This window comes from Antechinus flavipes, chromosome 2 (assembly GCF_016432865.1).
Source record: "Antechinus flavipes isolate AdamAnt ecotype Samford, QLD, Australia chromosome 2, AdamAnt_v2, whole genome shotgun sequence".
In the NCBI taxonomy this organism is placed as follows: Eukaryota; Metazoa; Chordata; class Mammalia; order Dasyuromorphia; family Dasyuridae; genus Antechinus; species Antechinus flavipes.
In genome coordinates, this window is record NC_067399.1 from 336,112,233 (window position 1) to 336,135,546 (window position 23,314).

At 37.4% G+C, this 23,314-nt stretch overlaps 1 protein-coding gene across 3 annotated transcripts in view; it reads right to left on the reverse strand.

Moving 5' to 3' along the window:
• The window catches only part of RAB15 (RAB15, member RAS oncogene family), a 52,078-nt gene extending 30,986 nt beyond the window's left edge, over positions 1-21,092 (reverse strand). The window contains exon 1 of one of the 3 annotated variants that reach the window (XM_051977827.1): positions 20,156-21,092. In XM_051977827.1, the coding sequence (XP_051833787.1) occupies positions 20,156-20,279 (124 nt within the window). In that variant the 5' untranslated portion in view covers positions 20,280-21,092. The remainder of the gene's footprint in view (positions 1-20,155) is intronic. The other 2 variants (XM_051977826.1, XM_051977828.1) reach the window with 2 other exon arrangements.
• Positions 21,093-23,314: the final 2,222 nt, after the last annotated feature.

Below are 23,314 nucleotides of genomic sequence, written 5' to 3' on the forward strand. Positions count from 1 at the left end.
TATTGACCTACTTTCTGATTTCTTTGGTATAAAACAGCCTTGATACAAAGGAGCAATGTAAATAACATCTACATAAGGATAGCTAGAGCCAGTGAAACCAGAAGAGCATTGCTTTCCTCCAAGGTTTATGTAAATCTTCTGCTTATTGTTAGAGGCCATTTTTCATTTCAATTTCAGACCCAAAATACCAAGGGACTGACCAGAATTCAGCCCAGGCCAAGGTATCTATAGATGGAGGATGAACAAATTTAAGGAAAATGAGCCCCAAGTGGCCTTCGTCTTCTGTTGGCACTTCAAGTATGAAACCTGGGAAAGAACTCATTTTAAAAAGGCCCAAGTCATACACTGCACCTTGAGCCATCTCTGGAGGAGAGGGAGAGGATGACAATTTTTCAAAGTTGTGCCTTGCTTATATACAACTTAATGGTGTTCCTGATCACAACAACCTCTGGAAAAATTCACCTCATCCCACTCCCACCTTGTAAAATACTGACTAAACTGTGGCAATTCAGTTACTAGTCACTCATATGAACAGGCTGTGTCCTTGAAAATTGTATCTCGACTAGAAACTGGGTCCCCATCAGTGGGGGAATGGCTAAATAAGTTATGGGATATGAATGTATTATTCTATATGAAATGATGAGCAACCTGATTTCAAAAAAGGTAGGAAAGACTTACATGAACTGATGCTAAGTGAAGTGAGTAGAATCAAGAGAACATTGTACACAGCAACAACAAGATTATGTGATGATCAATTCTGATGGACATGGTTCTTTTCATCAATGAAGTGATTAAGGCCAATCCTAATAGACACAGAATGGAGAGAGCCATTCCCATTCAGAGAAGACTTTCCATAGAAGACTGAATGTGAATCAAAGCATAGTATTTTCGCCTTTGTTATTATTGTTTATTGGCTTAGTTTTTTTATTTCTTTTTTTCTCCTTTTGATCTGATTTTTCTTGCACAGCATAAGTATGGAAATGTGTTTAGAAGAATTGCACATATTAGAAGAGAGAGGAGGAGGGAAAAAAATTGGAACACAAGGTTTTGCAAAGGTGAATGTTGAAACTATCTTTGCATCTATTTTGAAAAATAAAAAGCTATTATAAGAAAAAAGAAAATTGTATCTGGAAGGCAGCTTTTGTAAATAGTTTTTGGATGAACTTTTAATAAATTTTATTTAGAAATTAATAATCTCCAGGACTACTAGCTGGGATTTCTAGTTAGAATTCAGCTTATACTTGTAACAACTGAGAAGGACTGAATTTGGGAATAGGAAATTTGAAGTTTCTTTTCCACTAATTAAAAAAGACAAAGTATGGTAAAAGAGATCTAGCTAGGCCCAACCCAGTAGTAACAATAGCCATGCCAAAGTAGCTACAGGATAAGGAAACTACAAGTTATTAAAGGTATTATCTGTAATGTAAATTTGATACTTGGTATCTCAATAGTTAAGAGGAATGGCTTTTCATTTAGAAGTCTAAAGAGTTACAAAAAGATTTATTTGTGAATAGGGAAAGAAGTTTGATTTTTTTTCCTGAAGCAATTGGGATTAAGTGACTTGCCCAGGGTCACATAGCTAGGAAATGTTAAGTGTCTGAGGTCATATTTGAACTCAGATCCTCCTGACTTCAGAGCTGATGCTCTATCCACTTCACCATCTAGCTGCATCAAGAAGCTTGATTTTTTTTTTTTTTAAGGCTTTTCTGGGAACCTATAAACAGCATTAGAAAGTTGAAATATTTTTGAGATAAGGAGAGTTTTTCAAGCCTTTGGTGTTCTGAAATTTTGGAAAGTGCTATAGAAACTGTTATTCCAACATCAACTATTATTGTTGTTTTTTGCTGAGGCAGTTGGGGTTAAGTGACTGGCCCAGGGTCACACAGCTGGTAAGTGCTAAGTGTCAGAGGCCAGATTTAAATTCAGGTTCTCCTGACTTCAGGACTGGTGCTTTATCCTCTGTGCCACCTAGCTGCCCCAATTATATGTTCTAATGTTCTTTCCTCCCTTGTTTGAAAATCTTTATACTAGGGATGATTCATCTGTTGCTGTCCACTAGTGGGAATATTAATAAAGACTGAGTTTCCTTTGGTCCTATTTTAATCAAGGTACCAACATTAGATTTTACACTTTAGATAAAAAGGTTGCTAACTGAATGACTCAACAATCTGTAGTTTCCAACAGGCTGTTTTGCTGAATACTCCTGAATAGTATCTTTGAGTGATAAATCTGAATAGTGATCTGCTATTAGATTTAACATCAGCCTCTTTCCTCCCAGGAAGGTAAATGACCTTTTGAAAAATGTTTAAACTTTTATTGGTTGTTCTTCCCCTCATACTTCTTTCACCCATCATCATAAGCCATACTGACTCAGCTGCTTACTCAGAAGGGAACTTCCCTCAATACTTTTTCACCCCAGAAAAAACTGGGGACTACTTTGATGCCCTTGCTTTTATTGGTCACTTTTTTCAGAGCCTCCATACTGGGAAGGAGCCAAGGCTTGCCATCTTCCTTTCCCCTCTTGCTATACTTCTGACTCTCCAGAATTCATCACCACCACCATGTGTCTTTCCACCTACACACACTCCTACCCCACTCCCAAAACATACACACATCTACACATTACCTTCCTTTTATGTACTGCCTTCCAGTATAGAAACAATGAACATGAACTGGGCCAGACTAAGAGTCTGAGATAATAAAGGATAGAAGGGCCTTCATGCTATGGTCCACAGGATCATGAATTCACAACTGAATAGCTGAACAACATTAGACTGTTAGCTCCTGGAGAACAATGACTGTATCTTTGTTTTCCCAACACCTAGCATTTAATAAACATTTATTGCTTGGCTGCTACTCTGAATCTACATGATATGATGGGAAACCTCTCCCCACCAGCTGTATATGGATAGCTCAAGTTGTCCTATAGCTTACATGAGCATATCCAGCCTGTGGAGGAGTGGTCCCTAACTATGGCCCTGAAATTTTCAGATTGTTTAAAAATTGCTCAAGAAACTGTTTGAAGGTATTTTGTTTTATTTTGTTTTGTTTGAATAAGATATACAGAGCTCTTAGACCTTTCCAGAATTAGTGATATGAAAAATGTTTGTCAGACAAGGGTGGAACTATACCATTATACAAAATTATGAAACATAGTTTCTATTCTTTTTTTACACATGAAAATAACTTTTTGGGGGGTTATACATGTAAATTCATTTTTTTCCCATATTTCCTTATGAATCATGTTGGGAGAGAAAAATCAGAACAAATGGGAAAAAACACAAGAGAAAAAGAAAATAGAAGAAAAAGAAAAAAAAAGTGAACATAGCATATGTTGATTTACATTCAGTCTCCATAGTTCTTTCTCTGTATGTGGATGGTGTTTTCCATCCAGTTTTTTGGGATTGCCTTGGATCACTGAATTGCTGAGAAGAACTAAGTCTGTCATAGTTTATCATCAGACAGTTCCTATTGTTGCTCTGGAATTGCGAATTTTCCCTTCCCCTCCTTCCCTTCCCCTCCTTCCCTTCCCCCTCTCTCTTTCTCTCTCTTTCTTCTTCTTCTTCTTCTTCTTCTTCTTCTTCTTCTTTTTCTTCTTCTTCTTCTTCTTCTTCTTTTTCTTCTTCTTCTTCTTCTTCTTCTTCTTTTTCTTCTTCTTCTTCTTCTCCCCCTTTCTCTCTCCCTCCCCTCACTTGTGAATTTAAGAAACCAGGAGCTCTTGGGTCTCTTGATAGGAGGTGAATGGCAGCAGAAGGAAGTTCAAGAGGATGACCAATGACAGAAAAACACCAAACTCTAGGGCCATTTCTGCACTTACCAAAGCAATGGCTCAAACAGGAGTATTCATGTCAAGTTCATGGCAGCATCAGAAAGGAGCACAGCCCTGATATAAAGGGTACCCCTCCATAACTGGGTGGGATCAATGAGGAAACCTGTGAAGTGAGTTAGGGTAATGTTCAGACACTAGCACTGAGATCACAGTATGGGTGGAGGAACCCATGAGAATAATTGGCTGAAGACAGTGGATGTGGTAGCAGGCAATTATACAGGCCATAGAAAAGCTAGCAATGAAATGGGTAATAATAAAAGGCAGGCCTATGATAGCCCTTTCCTTTATTGTAATCTGGAACTGACTAGTCCATCCAAATTGCTGCCATCACAATATATACTGGTCCCTGGACTACATTTCCCCAGGGAAGACTTAAAGAACCAAGGGTCAGAATGATGGGGTGGGAGTGGGGATGAAGGAGTAGAATGTTGCTTTCTGGAAAAAACGGGGAGGTGAAAATATATACCCAGTCTTTGCAAAATAAGGAGAAGAACCCTCAGAGGCCTCTAATAGGACAAAGATTTGGTATCCCATTCAATCTCCCATGGGATTCTTAAAAAGCAGAAGGCTCTGGATGGTGGGTTAGGAAACGCTAAGTCATTCAATCAGTCAATAAACATTTATTAAACACTATATAAAGAAAAACTGCTGGAAACTGCTGAGAAAAGAAAGAAAAGCAGAAGGACTTTAACAATTTAATGTGAGGAAACAATATGAAAATAACTATGTACAGATAAGAGTGAATATTGGAAATAATCAATAAAAAGAAGGTACTAACATCAAGGGGGATCAGGAAGGTAATTGTCAGTGTCAACCCTGGCCCTGGAATATGACCTTTTATTTACTCTTCTATAGATGTACACCCTCCAACATATGATGAAAATCTATGATTGCAGGAAGTAGCATAATCCTCTCAGAAATCCTGATATTCCTGTTGCTGTTTATTCCAGCTTATGAGTAACTTTTTATATGAAACATACACACAGATACACACACACACACACACACACAGTAGTTTTGATTTTTTTTTTTTAGAAGAAAGGAGATGAAATTCAGAAATACTGGTCTTCTTTCTCTCATTTTCAATTGCTTTTACTGGAAGCTCTTCCATTCTTTTATGGTTTTGGTGTCTTTTGTTTTTCATTCCCTGCTACCTAAATCTTTGATGCCAGGATTGTCCCTTACCACCAAAAGATATAGTATGGTAAGAACAATATCCTAAGCTCCTCTCCCCCTAAGTTAAACTAGTTTTTCCTTAAAAGATATTGATAGTTGTGGCTAAGAATTAGAAATCGAAGAGATGCCCATCAATAAGGGAATAGCTAAACAAGCTGTGGTATATGATTATAATGGAATATTATTGTGCTATATGGAATGACAAGCAGGATGATATCAGAGAAACCTGGAAAAACATATATATGAACTCATGTAAAGTAAAGTGCACAGAACCAGGAGAATATTGTAAATGGTAACAGCAATACTGTTCAGTGAAGAATTGTAAATGGCTTAGCTATTCTCAGCAATACAATGAACCAAGACAATCCCAAAGGACAAATGACAAAGCATATTATCCCACCTCCAGAGAAAGATCTGATATTGTTTGGATACAGATTGAAATAAGCTATTTTTTACTTTCTCTCTTTCATTCTTTTCTTCAAATCTTCTTGTACAAAATGACTAATATGGAAAGGTTTTACAAGAGTCTACATGTATTTTTAAAAATCAGAAAAAAAAGGTATGACATTATCCTCAGTACATAATTGACTCAGAGGACTAAAGCTGGGGCTATTGATAGCGCTTCCTGGTCACTTGGGCACAAAACAGCCAGGACTTGAGCAGATAAGAGTTCTTCCTCAGAATTTTAATCACATAATAGTAAAATGACCAACATCTACATAAAAGAGCACATTTAGCTGAATCAAAACTATATCCTGGATAGTCATCCTTTTGCTGCCCTGAATGTCCTTCCTCTGCTATAGCTAAGTCAACCTTTTGTTAACTCCTAGATGGATTATGAATGTCTCATTCCCTTCCAATTTCATACTGAAACTACCCAGAGACTGATCTGAGTCAGACCTGTACAAATGGCATCATTTAAGTTGACTAGCAAACACTTCATTTTAGGTTAGAATGTAGAATATATGGGGTATGTGCAATAATCTGGAAAGATATACTGGAGCAGATTGTGACAGGTTTTAGAAGCCAATATGAGTCTGAACAGCCAGATTTAATTAGTACAAATTATGAATTCCTCTTTATACTGCTATATTGTTTGTCCTTCATTCTAGAAGAGGACCATGACATCTGGAAGTGAAGTCATGACCTGTAAATGAATTAGATTTAAGTGAGGGTGACTGTGCAAAGTCACCAGCCTCATTTTTCCTTCAGTGCCATCTGGGTCCAGTGGCAAGATATGGATCAGGAGGACTGGAGTCCTAGTTGTAGTGGGGAACTGTGACCTCGTTAAGCTAAGGTTTTTAACAGTTTGACTGAGAGGCAATGACTAAGTATGAAGGCTAAGTATGAAATGAGGCAAAGAAACCCTAGTCAAAAAAAATTTATTTGGGAGAGAAAGACCATAGGACTTCTGGTCAAAACATAAATAAGGACCAAGTAGAGGTTGGCATGAGACCTGTTTGTTGGTGAATGAGAGCTAGAGTGATTTAAGTTTAGGATATGGTCCCAAGAAAGAAATCTAGTCTATAAATCCCAAGATATCTTTTGAGGTTTCAGAGATAAAAATTTATATTACTTTGGGTAGAATACCTGCAGGTAACCCATGTGGACAAAAGGAAGAAGGAAAGGAAGGAAAGAAGAGCTGTGTTGTCCAACTGGTCAATCCCTTCAAGAATGAAGGACAAACAACAACCACTTTGATTATATTATTATTATATAGTATTTTTTATTATTCAAATTTATTGAATTATTCAATTTTGCATTATTCAAATTTGCATTACATGTTTCCATTCCAATAATAAAGTTATAATTTCAAATAGTGCACATTCAAAATCATGTGACTACATCTTATATTTCTTTCTTTTTTTTTTTATGAGGGGGGTGAGGCAGTTGGGCTTAAGTGACTTGCCCATGGTCACACAGCTAGTAAATGTTATGTCTGAGACTGGATTTGAATTCAGGTCCTCCTGACTCCACAGTCAGCACTGTGCTGTTCCACCTAGCTGCCCCTATACCCTATATTTCTTAAACTGATAGGTGGCCATTATCCTATGTCTTTTCTGCCCCTTGTAGCTAAATTCCTTGCAATGGCTGTCTATAATTGCTGTCTCTACTTTTTTTTCCTTTGGTCTCTTGAACATGTTTGATCATTCTACCCTGGTTCTCCTCTCACCTAACTATTCCTCTCTTTATCTTTTGCTAGATCTTCCAGATCTTACCCTGTAACCAGAGGCATCCTTTAGGGTTCTGTCCTGGACCCTCTTCTCTTCTCCTTCTATACTATTTCACTTAGTGACCTCATTAGCTCCCAAGGATTTAATTACCATCTCAATGCTGATGATTCTCAGATCTATCTGATTTGCTCCAAATTCTCTGCTGGCTTCCAATCTCAGATCTCCAATTGCCTTGCAGACATCCCAAATTAGATGGCATCTTAAATTAAATATGTCAAAAACAGAGCTCATTATCTTTCTACCATCACACACTCATACACTTATTGTAAGGGATAACACTGTCTTCCCGATCCCACATGCTTGCAACAAAGGAGACATCTTAGACTCTCCATATTAACTCTGTTGTGAGCCTCTTTCCCTCTTCTGACACTGCTCACCTCACCTTACATCTGGATTACTGCAATAAATTGTCTCCAGTCTCCCCCTACTTTAATTTTTCCTCTTTTCAGTCATTAAAGTGATATTCCTAAAGTATATTCTGATCATGCACCCCTCACCTCTCCCACTGATTAAACTCCTCTGGCTCCCTATTGCTTGCAAGATCAAATACAAAGCACTATTTAACATTCAAAGTCCCTTATAATCTCACCCCCTCATACCTTCCAAGCCTTCTTATACATTCCTCCTCCACATATACATTTCAAGCCAGTGACACAAGCCTCCTTGCTGTTCCACAAACAAGACACTCCATATCTTGTCTCCTTTCCAGGCATTTTCTCTGGCTGTATTCCATGCCTGGAATACTCCATTTTTCATTCTTACTACTGACTTTCCTGGCTTCCTTTAAATCCCAACTAAAATCTCACTTTCTTCAGAAAGCTTTCCTTAATCCTTCTTAATGCTAGCATCTTCCTTCTATTAGTTATTTCCTATTTATCCTGCAGATATGTTGTTTCCCCCATTAGGTTGTATGCTCCTTGAGGGCAGGAACTATATTTATCCTCTTTTTTGGTATCCCCAACATTTAGCACAATGGCTTGCACATAGTAGGTTCTAAATAAATGTTTACTGATTGATTAGTTGGTTGACACTTTAGGGGATTCATTAGTCACACTATTTGGGACCTGAAGATTTAGTGATATGGTCAAATTTGTGCATCTGGCAACTATGTGGAGAATGGAGTGTAAATTAGGAAGCTATTGCGATAGTCCAAGTGAGAAGTGATGAGGATTTGAATTAGAGTGGTAATAGTATGAGTAGAAAGAAGCCTAGTGATGTGAGAGAGTGGGGTAGAAAGATAGAGTAGGTAGGTAGATGGAGTACCTGGCTTGAAGTCAGGAAGACTCATCTTCCTGAGTTCAAATTCAGCCTCAGATATTTACTTAGATGAGTGATTTCCAGGCAATTCACTTAACCCTGTTTGCCTCAATTATTTCATCTGTAAAATGAGCAAGAAAAGGAAATGGCAAACCACTCTACTATCTTTGCCAAGAAAATCCCCAATGGGATTATGAAGAGTCAGATATGACTAAAATGACTAATTATACAAAAATATAAATGACAAAGTTAAATCTCCTAAACCCTAATCTTTCTCCTGAGCTAAGTTCCACACTGTCAACTGCCTTTTGGAAGTCTCAAACTGAATGTCCTTTGGCAAATCAAACTCAGTGCATCCAAAATAGAACTCATTATCTTCTCCATCAATACATTTTTCCTTTCCCCAACTTTCCCAGCTCATAAACTTAGTATAAACTTTAACTTCTTTCTTGCATCCACCCCGATAATAACAAATCTCATTGTTTCTACCTTAAAAACATCGCTTGACCCCTTCTCTCTACTCATACAGCCACCACTATGATAAAAGCTCTTATCATCTCACTCTGGAATTCTTCTTAATAACCTTCTGGCTGGATCCCCTGTCTCAAGGCCTTTCCCCTCTACTCCATCCTTCACTCAGCTGCCAAACTGATTTTCTTAAAGCAGAGATCTGACCATGTCGTTCTCTACTCACTAAATTCTAATGTCTCTCCCTTCCCTTTAGGATCCAATGTAAAAACCCTCTATTTGACATTTAAAACTTTTGCACTTGATCCCTCCCTCCCTATCTTTTCTTATGTTTTACTCTCATTCACACACTTTATGATCCTTCTGCATTTGAGTACCGAATGCTCTTCATAAATGACTCCATCTCCTGAGCCAGTGCCTCTGTGGGCTGCCAGCCATGCTTGGGATTCTTTCCCTCTTTACCTCCCTCTTCTGCCTTCTCTGTCTTTTTCCAAGACAATTCAAATTCTATCTTTAGCAGGACTTAGTTTTCCCTAGAAAGTAAATGGCTCACGCATTTGACATGAGGCTGATGCATAAAGGTCAGGCCTAAGAGAACAGTAGCTTCAAGATTACTTAAGTCCTAAGTTTTAGTACATTGTTGCAAGTCTGTGTCCTGTCCTTTACACTCTACCTTCCAAGAGAGAAAGTGGGCCTAGGAAACCATGAGATCCTTTTCCAGACCCTTATTTTGTTCCTTGAGCATAGCCCCAAGAGAAATGGCAGTCTTAAAAATGGAGAAGGTAATACTTTCAGAAAAACCTGAGAAATCATTTGAACTGGTGCAAACTGAAGTGAGCTAGAACAACACTGTACATAGTAACAGCAGTCTTGTGATGACTTAACCACTTTAGCTCAGAACAAGTCCAAAGGACCCATGATGAAAAATATTATATACTTTCAGAGAAAAAACTGATAAATTCTTTTTTCACCTTATTTTTCTTGTTTCGTGGGTATGTTTATTTTTTTTTTTTGGTAACATATCTAGTATAGAAATGTTTTGCATGACTTCACGTATATAATAGATGTCATATTGCTTACCTTTCACAACAGATGGTGGAGGGGCAGAAGAAAGGAAGAAAATTTGGAACTCAAAATTTCAAAAGATTAATTAAAATTTTTAATGTAATTAGAAAAAATTTGACAAAATAAAAATATTTTTTAAAAAAGAAGAATAGCAATTATGGCCTAAAAATACCTCTGACTCCAGATTGCATCTTAAAGTCTTTAAGGCAATATATCATCACCTAAGCAATGACCTACTCCAACATTGTTTGGCTCATTATATTCAAGGAGATTTCCTTCTAGCCAAAGAAAAGTCTGACAAATTTCTTCTCCTCAACACCAAGCCAAGCAAAGGGGGAGGATGCAAATAAGTATTCTGAATAAGGGCGATGTGAGAAAATCGTTCTATTTTCCAAAGCCAGAAGATAAGCTTATTCAATAAACTGATATATAATTTAACAATGATAAACATTTATGAAGCACTTACTATGTGCCATGCATGTTAAGATTTGAGAGAAAGAAGGCAGTAGGCAAAACTATAGACTCAAGAACAGTAGGAATATTCTTCACCTTCTATATCCACAGGATTTAAGAGAGAGAGACCAAAGGACTTTTATGGGGGGAGTTGTGAGGACAGAGACAGAAGAAAATGTTCTACCCTTACTACAGTAATGATAGAATAGCCCTATTCTATTATTACTACCAAGCAGTTTATCCCCCCTTTCTATGGTCTATTTAGAGAGCTATGTCTCTCTCTATATATATATATTTAATAATCTATATCTATCTATATATATATATATATTTAATATTTTTCCCAGTTATATTTAAAACAATTTTTAGAAATTTTAAAGAAACTTTTTAGTTCCAGATTCTCTCTTATCCCCACTCCCAGCCCCCATTAAGAAACCATATGTGAATTTATGTAAAAATTTCCATAAAAGTCGTGTTGTGAAAGAAAATATAGATGTCCCACCATAATAAAAAAAAAAAAACCTCAAGAAAAATAAAGTTAAAAAGAGAGAGAGAAAGAGAATTTTTCAATCTGTATTCAGATACAATCAGTTCTTTCTCTGGGTATAGACAGAATTTTTCATCATAAATTTTTCAGCGTAGTCGTGAGTCATTGTACTGCTGAGAATAGCAAAGTCATTTACAGCTGGTCATCCTAAAACATTGCTATTACCTTGTATACAGTACATTCCACTTTCCAGGTATTTTTGTCTTAGATAATATCTCTTGTCATTTCTCATAAAACAGTAATATTCCATCACAATCACATACTACAATTTATTCAGTCATTCCTCAATTGCTGGGTATCCCCTCAATTTCCAACTTTTTGTCCTGAGAAGAGAGCTGCTATAAATACTTTTTGTACACATAAGTCCTTTTCCTTTAAAAAAAAAATCTCTTTTGGTATTCATGGCTAGTAGTGATATTGTTAGGTCAAAGATTATACATGAATTTATAACTCTTTAGGTCATATCTTTTGATTATATATCAATTAGGGCTTGGCTCTTATTTTATATAAATTTGATTCATTTCCTTTTCTGTTTGAGAAATGAGGCCTTACCAGAGAAACTTGCTTCAGAATTATTTTTACAATTACTATTGTAAACTATTTCCCCCTATTCTATTCTCTGTCTCCTTTCATCCTGTCTCTCCTGCTGATCACTCACTTTTTTTGCTGCTGATCACTCCCTTCCCTAATAAGCACTTGATTTTTATCATCCTCCCCCGCTTCTTGAATTCATTCCCCTCCTATTTTCCTACAGGGTAAGATAGATTTCTAGACCCATATTGAGTGTGTGTGTATGTTATTTTCATCTTAGTCAATTCTGAGGAGAAATTTCATCTTTTCCTCCTCTTCCCTTCCACTATAAGTTTTTTCTTGCCCCTTTTTTTAATGGCAGATGATTTACACCATTCTACTTCTCCCTTTCCCTTTCTCCTAGTATATCCCTCTCTCATCCTTTAATTTCATAATCTTTGTAAAGATATTATCCCTTCACATTCAACTTTCTGTGTTCTCTGTCTATATGTACTCCTTCTAACTGCCATAATAATGAGAAAGTTCTAGTGAGTTCTCCTCCTCTCATGTAGGATCATCCTCCCATGTAAGAATGTGAAAATATATCTTATTCAGTCCCTTGTGATATCCCTTTCCTGATTACTTCCCAATACTTCTGAGTCCTGTATTTGAAAATCAAATATTCCATTCAGTTTTGGTTTTTTCTTCATGAATGCTTGAAAAATCTTTTATTTCGTTGAATTACCACCCTTTTCCCTGAAGAATTATACTCAGTTTTGTTGGACAGGCGATTCCTGGTAGTAATCCTACTCTATTGTTCTACAGAACATCATATTCCAATCCCTCTTGGCCTTTAAGTAAAAGCTCCTAAATCTTGTATTATCCTGACTGTGGCTCCACTAGAATTGTTTCTTTTTGAATGCTTGCAATATTTTCTCCTTGACCTAGAAGTTCCAGAATTTGATTATAATATTCCTGGGAGTTTTCATTTTGGGATCTCTTTCAGAAGGTGATCAGTAGATTCCTTCAATTTCTATTTTATCCTCTGGTTCTAGAATATTAGTTTTCACTGATAATTTCTTAAAAGATGATGTGCAGGTTCTTTTTTTTTTTTTTTTTTTTTTTTTTTGATGAGTAGACCTTTCAAATCATCTTTGGTGTCTCTGGCTGACAGATCTAGAAACTGTTAGGACTGACACTGATTCAGAGGTCCCTAGACCCGTTCCTACTTTAGTGATATTTGGGCTGGGGCTGGAGCTTGTGACACTGGACTATCACCTTGTTGATCTTCTAAGTGGTCTTCAGCTAGAAAGTGTTCCACTATTGGGGTATCTTTGAGGTATTCTGATGCTTTAAAATTTTATTTAGCTTTCTTACTTAAAGGAATCTGTAGCGATTTGGGGAGAGATTGGGCAAGTTTCTATCTTTACTTTCCCATCTTGATTCTGCCCAAGAAGTATGTCTCAACAATGATTTTTTTTTCCTTAAATGAATTCTCAGGAATGGATCTTTCTTATCTACATTGTCGGAATCAAATAAATATTCTTGAGACTCTTCCATTCTCCTTATCCTCCTTCAAAATAACTTGCTTCAGTCTTTTGCCAAATACTAAGGCAAGCTATTACTGTGTCACTTTCACCTTCACATTCATAACTCTCTTTTAGAGTCTCACCCTGTGTGTTTGTGTTTTGCTGCCTATCTCCCTACTCATGGCATATCTTTGGGTATTTGTAAGCAGCTAGGCAGCATAGGAGATACAGGTCTTGGATTTGGAATGAAAAAGACCAGAATCCTTCCTCAGGCATTTACTAGCAAATCACTTTAACCTCTGTCAGTCTCAGTTATCTCACAGACCGTTTAGGACTTTTTTGAGGATCAAATGTGATATTAAATATAATGTGCTCTGCAAAACTTAAAGCACCATAATTACTTAATGTTATTAGCTAAATGTTAGCTAATATTATTATGTGCCCTGAGGATTTTCAGCCAAAATGGTTCCACTATGGGTAATAAAGGCGCCCTTTCCGATTTTTCTCTGCACTCCCATACATAGTCCATCAAGAACCTACAATGGTTACCAACCAGATCAAATAATGATTTTTTAAAAAGAGGGAAACAAATCATAAGCATCTTCATTCAGCCCAGGAATGGACAAGAGGATAGCCAGAATCCTATGGGCATTAGAAAAGCAATCCTGACAGAAAAGTTATCACAAACTCAGGTAAACATTGATTTTCATACATGGAAAATCTTTTCAATTTCATGTAATTTTAATTTTCCATTTTATTTTCTACATTCCTCTCTATTATCAGTCTAAATTTTTTCCCTAGCTATAATAATGAAAGCTAATATTCCTCCTTGCTCCCAAAATTTGTTTACAAGAAGATCTTTTCTATCTAGCTTATGATTTCCAGGTTTCCCAGCAGTTTTTATCAAAAATTTAATGCTTATACTAGTAATTAGGTTTTGGGGATTTATTTAATCCACTGTTATTTTGTTAATTTGGTATCCATTCTATTCTACTGATTGACTTTTCAGATTTTTTTGTCCAGTATCAATTTTAATGATTACTACTTTGTAATATAGTTTGAGATCTGGTACTTCTAGGCCTCTATCCTTCCTAACTTTTTCATTATCTTCACACACACACACACACACACACAAAATTGATCCTTTGTTTCTCCAGATGCATTTTGTTTATTTTCTAACTCTCTAAAGTAATTTTTTAGTAGTTTAGAATGGCATTGAATAAGTAAATTAATCTAATATAGTATTATCATCTTATATTGGTCTAGCCAAACTGTGAATAATCCAACGTTATGTTATTTACAAAAACAAAACAAAACAAAACAAAACAAAAACCCCACACATTTAAAAAAGCAGGGGTACCAATCTCAATCTCAGACAAGATAATTTATTTTTAATTTCATTAGATTTTTAAGAAAAATATAGCTTCTTTATTTGTTTTAATCATATCTGTTAATATTGTTACCTTATCTGGGATCATAATTATTATCTCTGCTTTTAAAAATTCACTTGAAATATAATAAATACTTCGCCAGGACATAATTTTAACACTCAGTGAATCTTTATGTTTCAGATGTGCTTTGGTAAATTATGAACACAATGTTGAAGAGATTCATGGTTTGGTGTATATATATATATATATATATATATATATATATATACATGTTTTATATATATATATATAAAATGACAATGTTACACAGATTAATTTACTTGTTCAATATCATATCATTCAAACTACAAAAAGATTATGTAAGTGAAATTTTATAAATTAAAAGCTTAAAGGAAAAAGACTTAGGGAGAAATGGACAAGAAAGCTATGATAGATGTGAACTTCATTATATCTTTTTTTTCCAATTTAGACAAATCTATACAAAAAGATAAACAGGAAAAAAAATCTATGGACTTTGAATGGAATTTTTGAAGTTAAATATGATGAATCTCTGGCAATTACTGAAAAAGGAATGTGTGTGTGTGTGTGTGTGTGTGTGTGTGTGTGTGTGTGTGGATATAAAAAAGTCTCACAAAGAAATACAGAAAAGCAGAAATATTAAATTTACTAACCACTATATTATAAAAATTATATTCAATAATGGGCTTTTAAAAATGAATTAAAATTACTGGACATTAAATAATGTGATCTTAAAGAATTCATGGATCAAGGAAGAAAGAGAATATAGAAATAGAAAATATCATCAAATGACAACTATGAGACAACATACCAAAACTTCTAGCATGAAGCCAAAATAATTCTGAGGAGAAAATTTATACACTTACACACTTTCATCAAGGACATATATATGCATATAAGTATGTTTTTGTGTGTCTATATGTATATGCACGTATATATATATATGCACACATGAGGAGAAAAGGAGGGAGAGACAGAACACAAATCAATGAATTAGATATGAAAATTTTAAAAACCATAAAACCAACAACTTTTAAAATAGCAAAATAGAAATTCTGAAAAATAAATGTGAAATGAACAAAACCAAAAGCAAAAAGTCCCACTGAACTTATAAGTAAAATGAGAAGCTGATTTTTAGAGGGGAAAAAATGGAATAGAAGAGTTAAATGAATAGGTCCTCTGATTTTAAAAGAGTAAAATCGTAATGTCAGTTTCAAAAAAAGATTCAAAACAAAAGAAGGAATAAAGAATATTATTAAGAATTATTTTGCTGAATTTGGAGGGATGGGAGGAAGGGGGGGAGGTATTTTGGGTATCTCTATCTTGCCCAAGATGAAATTGTAAAGACCACTCATAGGCCTGCTATTTTTGAGCAGGAATAGTTTGCCAGCAGCAAACCATATGGTATAGACACCTGACTAGTTTTAGTTTAATGAAGCTCAGAACCCCAAAGTTCAACCAATTCACCAGCCTCAGTCTCTCCAGCAGCAGAGATTATAGGCATGGAACACTGTGCCCAGCTATTTTGCTGAATGTTATGCCAACAAAACTGACAATTTAAATGAAATGGATAATTATTATAAAAAAGAAAACAAAAAAGCAAACAACTCAGATTATTAGGACAAATAGAGAATAAATATTAAAATTAAATTTAAAAAATAATTAAAAATTAAAATTAAAAATATTTAAAAAATAAGAAACTGAATAAGAAATAAATGAACTGTCAAGGGAAAAAACCTAGAATCAGATGAATTTACAATTCTGTATTACTATAGAATTACTATTCTGTATATATCTTGCAAGTCTTTGCAAGTTCTCTCCACCAATAGGCTGTGAACTCTGAAATCAAGGGGCTGTTTTTTTAGAAATTTTTTTTAACTTTCTTTACATCCCTAGTACTTAAATTTTCCTTGATAAATAGTAGGAGCTTAATAAATGCTTGTTAACTTATCAAAAGAAGAAATCCAAGCTATTGACAGCCATATGAAAAATGTTCTGAATCACCAATAAATGAAATGCAAATTTAAAACAGCTCTGAGGATTCTACCTCCCACCCACCAGATTGGCAAAGACAACAAAAAAAAGAAAATGTCAATTGTTGGAAAGGGTGTGGGAGGACAGGCACACTGATGCACTATTGATGGAGCTGTGAATTGATCCAGTCATTCTGGAAAGTAATTCAGAACTATATCCAAAAAGTCAATAAACTATCCCTAAACTTTGACTCAGCCCTATCACTACTAGGCATATACCCTCCCAACAAATCAATGTCAGAGGCAAAGGATTCATGTACAAAACTGTTTATAGCAACAATTTTTGTTATTAAAAAAAACCTTGAAGATGTCCATTAACTGGGGAATGGTTGAATAGATTATAGCATATGAATGTAATGGGCATATTATGGTGCTGTAAGAAAATATCAGAGGGAATGAGTCAAAGAACTGAGGTGAGAGGAGGGTAAGCCTAGAAACCTGTGATTTCATTTAGGGAACTCCTAATTGAGGAAACTCCTTATACCAATGCAGGCCAGTAGCTTCCCTGAAGCTGCCTTAGAAAGATACTTAGATTATTACTATGAGCTTTAAGTGACTTGCCTAGGGAGTCAATATGTGAGAGACAGAACTTAAACTTGGGTTTCCTAACTTCTTGGCCTGCTCTCTATCCAGTATTCAAATACCATGCTTCATCTGAATGTAAAAGAAAAGAGGGGGCAGAGAAAGGAGAGAGAGAGAGAGAGAGAGAGAGAGAGAGAGAGAGAGAGAGAGAGAGAGAGAGAGAAGAAAGAGAGAGAGAGAGAAGAGAGAGAGAGAGAGAGAGAAGAGAGAGAAGGAGAGAGAGAGAGAGAGAAGAGAGAGAGAGAGGAAGAGAGAGAGAGAGAGGGAGAGAGAGAGAAGAGAGAGAGAGAGGAAGAGAGAGAGAGAGAGAGAGAGAGAGAGAGAGAGAGAAAGGGAGAGAGAGAGAGAGAGAGAGAGAGAGAGAGAGAGAGAAGAGAGAGAAGAGAGAGAAGAAATAGAGAGAGAGAGAGAGAGAGAGAGAGAGAGAGAGAGAGAGAGAGAGAGAGAGAGAAGAGAGAGAAGAAATAGAGAGAGAGAAAGAGAGAGAGAGAGAGAGAGAGAGAGAGAGAGAGAGAGAGAGAGAGAGAGAAGGAGAGGGAGAGAAAAAAGAGCAATGAAACATATTTTTAAAGAACTTCACAGAAGAGAAGAGAAGGTAGTTCAGGAAAGACAAAGAGATAACTTTGTCTCTATATATTGAGTTGTTTAATATTCTTTCTTTCCCTTTAAAACTATTTAGAGATTTGAGGTTTCATAGACAGTCCTCTTTCTGTTCTTCAACGTAAACATTGGTGTTTGTCAAGTTAAAAATAAAGAAAAATAAAAAAGATTTTATAACATGTACGCCCTGGGAATTCAAACCCTCTTCCTTGTTTCTTCCTAGCTCTACCTTCCATCACTACTTTCCAAATCTTCCAATTCAATCCTTGAGTTGACTCTACCATTCCCTCAAGCGATTGTGCTATAAAATAAATCTCTCCTTTTCCTCAAATAGCCAGCAGATTGGAAAAAGCCATCTACCACTCATTGTCTTTACTTTTCTTCCCAATTGTTCCTCAACTTCTTGTTCCAGATCAATGGGCTCTCCCAAATTACCAATGATATCTTTCTTAAATGCCACCATTTTTCAGTCCTTATTCCACTTTATCTGACTCAATTGATTACCATTACTTATTGAATATTCTCTTTTCTGCATTGTCATAACATTATTCTCTCTTGGTTCATCTCTTGCCTATTTGGCGGCTCATGTTCAGTCTTCTTTGCTGGTTGTATCAACAGTATCTCATTTCATAACTGTGAATGTCTCCCAAAGTTCTATTTGGGACTCTTTTCTTCTTAGATACTTTCTCAGTGATTTCATCAGCTCCTAAGGATTTAGAAATCATCTCTATGCAGATGACTCCCAGATTTGTATATTTAACACTAATCTTTCTCTTGCTCTCCAATCCTACATCAATTAGATGGTATAAAATGTCCTGGAAATATCTCAAACTGAACATGTGCAAAACAACTCATGTTTTCCCCAAACACACACCTCTTTCTAACTTTATTGTTTCTGTTGAGAGTACCACAGTCCTTCAAGCCGCCAGATTTGAAAGTCATGGTATTTTTGCTTTTTCACATTCCTTCACTCTGTTCAACCTTCAAATACTTGTAAAATATCAATTTTATCTCTACAATATATCTTAAATTTAACCCCTTCTCAAATGCCTATATTCTACTTCAAGTCATTATCACCTTTTGCCCATACTAATGGTGTCTCTGTTTCAAGCTTCTAGATCTAGTGGGTCTGGAGTTAGGAAGACATGAATTCAAATCCAGCCTCATATACTAATGGACCCTTGGGCAAGAGATTTAGTCTTGGTCTGCCTCAGTTCCTCACCTGTAAAGTGGGAGCAATAATATCACCTAAATCCTAGGGTTGTTTTAAAGATCAAATGAAATAATATTTATAAAGGCACCTATGACATAGTAGGTGCTTAATTAATGGGTGTTTCATTCCTTCCTTCTTCAATTCATCCTCCACAAAGCTGCCAAAGTGATATTCTGAAGGCACAGGTCTGACCAAGTCATTCTCCAGTTCAGACAAGCTTCTGTAGTTCCCTATTGCCTCTAGGCTAAAATATAAATGCCTCGGTTTGGCATTTAGAGCCCTAAACAATCTGGCTCCAGACTTATTACTCATTACTCCCCCATTCATCTAAGGTCTGTTCCAACCAAACTGGCCTACTTGCTATTCCTCATAAACAATACTCCATTTCTCGTTTTCCTGCTCTGCATAGGCTATCCTCAATGCCTGAAATGCACTCTTCCTCACCTCCTAGAATCCCTGGTTTTCTTCAAAACTCACCCCAACAGTTAACATTCCCTCCACTACTTTGCATTTATTTTCCATATATTTTGTATGTGTACAGGTTGTTTCCCTGTGATGGAATAAGAATTCCTTTAGGGCAGAACTGTTTTGTTTTGTTTTGTTTTCCTTTATATACCTAGGGCCTCCCTTTCAAGTGCATTGATACACAGTAGACATTTAAGTAATGCTTGTTGATTGATTCTCAGTAAAAGCCAGAGCCCTGAAAATCCCACCCCCTCCCAAAGACCCAAAGTCTCAAACCGAGCAGCAGCATCTTTTGTTCCCTTGGTCCGGTCTCCAGAAAAATATGCTCTCTACACTGAGAATGCCACAACGGGGGATATAAAGTTCACGGCCTTATAAATTGCAGGCCATCTGTAGGGAAAGGGAAGCTATATAATGACTCTCTTCTATTCTCTTGGGTTCATTGCATCATCGCTTGCTTCTCAAAAGGAGCCCAGCTAGGGAAGGCAGTCAGATTCACCAGCCCCTAATTTCCATTATTGAGGTTTTTACTTCCCCAACCTCCAGCCTTCCACTCTTAGAAGGGTTTGATCACAGCTGACCACGGGGAGGGGGGGGGGGAGAAGAGGAAGAGCCTACCCAGATTTCCATCCATTCATTCGGATGAAGCGCTTCCCGGGCTACCCGGCAGAGGGAGCAGCCCCCTTATCGCCCCTCCTGGGGGGCCGTCTCCCCCAGTTGGGGCACTGCTGCCCTTGCCATACGCTCCCACTCTTGCTCGCTCTCCCGCAGCCACCGCCCCTTACCGATGGTGGAGATGTGGGAGGAATGGAACTCGTTGTCCGTGAAGCGGCACAGGAGACAGGTCTTGCCGACCCCGGAATCCCCGATCAGAAGCAGTCGGAAAAGCACATCGTACTGCTTCGCCATGGCTAGGGTCAGTGGGGCTGCAGGGCGGCCCCTGGAGGGGAAGGGAGATAAGGTGGATCGGCCAGGGGAAGCAAGTTAGCCCTGCTCGGCTGGGGCTGCTCCCACCGCAGGCGCGGGCAGCATCGTGGCTAGCACCCCGGGAGGATGCTTGCAGCAGCGGGCGGGGGCTATCCTGACCGTGGGGGCCGGGGCGTCCCGCCTGGGCTCCGTGCTTCTTCCAGGCGCCTCGGTTCTAGCTTCCCTCGGTGCAGGAGAATGAAGCCCGCCAAGGTGCCACGGCCCGAGCTCCGCGCTCTCGGCGCTGGCTGTGGGAGGAGAAATGCCTGCCTGCTTGCCAGGCGCGGCAGTGGATGCAGCAGCAGCTCCTGCCCGCCCCTTCCTCCCCTTCGCCCGGAGGAGCGCAGGGAGAGGGGGCGGGGGAGCTGAGTGAGAGGCGGGCTGGGACTGGGGGAAATGAAGGCACCATGCAGAAGAAAGCAGGTTGGATGGCAGTGGGGTAACGAGGAAACTAAGAGGGAAGGTGGCGTGCAGATTCACAGAATGAAGGCATTCACTGACTGCCGGCGCAGCACCCCTGTACTATTTTGGAGACACCAGGGAAAACGTATTTTGAAGAAATGACGAGAGCGCCAAAGGAGATTCCGATGTGGGGCTGGGGAGAAAACCTCGAGCATGGGACCTCTGGTTCCTATGTAACATTGTCAACAACCCTCTTCCAACACCTACCTCCATTTCTACTTTGCTAATCTTACTGGGACTGAAAACAATCTACAAGAATCTAGCCTTTCAGCCATCTACCCACATGGCTTGAACAGGTATGCAGGGTTTCATCCTTAGTCAGATGTCATTGTGGATTTCAACCTTGGCTAATATGGGTTCACGTATGGCTAAGGAAAATACAAAAGCTGCTACTGGTTGTTTAATATTACCTCTGACTCTTGTGTTTGCCACATTAATTCCATGTTTAAAATAGGAAGGATGCTGCTTACTGCTTCATAAGAGAGATAGATGCTCATAAGAATCTATAATTGCAAAATACTATTGAGCTTTTATTGATAACATTCCGTTTCCTCAAGCTGTTTAGAAAGGCAAAAGTACTATTTCAGGCTTCTAGATATTATTGTAATCAATGTATTGGCCACTTCTATCCCCATTCACTGGCAGAAAAAAGTGAATTGCCTCCCTTAATATATAATTTAGCAACAAGGAATGACTGACACTTAGAAGATTTAAATAAATATTCCAGAAACCCGCTTTTCTCAGGATCCTGTACTAGAGGAGAACAAGTCTAGCTTATCTAGCAAGAGAGAAGTGAAGCAATATCTAATGTATTTAAATACTTGGAAGAATTTAGTGACCATTGCATTAAAAAGAATCATTCTAATGAATATGCAACAAATGGTCTTCCAAGGTTTTTTTTTTTTTTTTTTTTTTTTTAATGCTTTCTATGAAAGAGAAACTATTGTCTTCCAAGGCAACTCATTCTAGTTTTGAATACATCTGATTGCTTGAAAGCCTTTTCTTCCATCAAACCTAAACTAGTCTTTGCTACTTTTGCCCTTCTTCTCTGGGGTTAAAGTGAAGAAATGTAATTCCTTTTTCAAGTGACAGCCCTTTAAATACTCGGAAACAGTTTTTTGTTCCCTCTAAGTTTTTCCTTTTCCAGGCTAAATATCTCTGATTTCTTGGATGAAAGAACCCTTCCAGGGACAATTAGTCATTTTGGATAGAATATTTTGTGTTATCTTGAAATTCAGTTTTAAATTTAACATAAATTCATCCCACTTCAGATTAATCCCACTAATTCCTGTAATTTTATTAGAGATTCCTTGTGAAATCATTCCCACATGTTGATTTTCTCTAGATCATTTAATCTCAAATCTGTTAGTATTTCTTTCTAGTTATCTCCATGGTTTTGAAGGGGGAGAGAAACAGAGTTCCCTTTTGATCTCAAGCCCTCCTAGGTAAAACATATCCCCTCAGATAAGTTAAAGCACCTCATTGATCTTTTGAGGATGCCAGACTCTTTGAATTCCAAATGGAGCACTAGGCCAGATACCAATAAGCATCTAGGCCTGGAAACTTTGGCTTTCTTTCAATCTGAAATCTGAAGCCTCAAGACTCTTTTAACGGGCAGTTTCTGAACTCATTTCTTTGCAGAAGGTCCAGAGCAGCTTTCTAGGACCCTGCTGGCTGAGAAGGCATACTCTTCTCAGCATCAGCCTCCATTTCCCTAATAGGACTTTGCCTCTTATAAAGTCAGTCTCTTAGCAAAACTGGCTTCCTGTTCAACAATAAACTTTCATTTTTGCCAATTAATATTTCAGATTTCATGAATTCTTTCATGAAGAACCTGTGTTGACCAAAAGGGGATTTTAACAACTTTCTGACTGCTAACTCACTAACCTCATCAGTTTTACTTTGTGTTCCTTTTGGCTTTCCTATATCATTTAGGTTACTTCTAGAAATGGACACAATAGAGATAATTCTTAATTTGTGTAAGTGGACCCTTCCACAGGCTTCTAGGTAGATTCTAGGTTTTTATATAATTAAAAATCAAATTTATATAATTCAGATTTATCCTCATCTGAAGGGAAGGAGGGAAGGAGGAAGGCCCAGTGCAGGGACAGTCATATAGGAGCTAGTCAAAGGAGAGGAAGAGCAAGAGAGGTCACAAAGCATAACCAGGAGGTCATTATATACCTCAACGATACTGTTTGAGGACGTATTCTGATGGAAGTGGATCTCTTCGATAAAGAGAGCTTTAATTGATTAAAGATGGACAGAAGCAGCTACACCCAGAAGAACACTGGGAAATGAATATAAACTGCTTGCATTTTTGTTTTTCTTCCCGGGTTATTTATACCTTTTGAATTCAATTCTCCCTGTGCAACCAGAAAACTGTTCAGTTCTGCACACATATATTGTATCTAGGATATACTATAACCCATTCAACATGTAAAGGACTGCTTGCCATCTGGGGGAAGGGGTGGAGGGAGGGAGGGGAAAAATCGGAACAGAAGTGAATGCAAGGG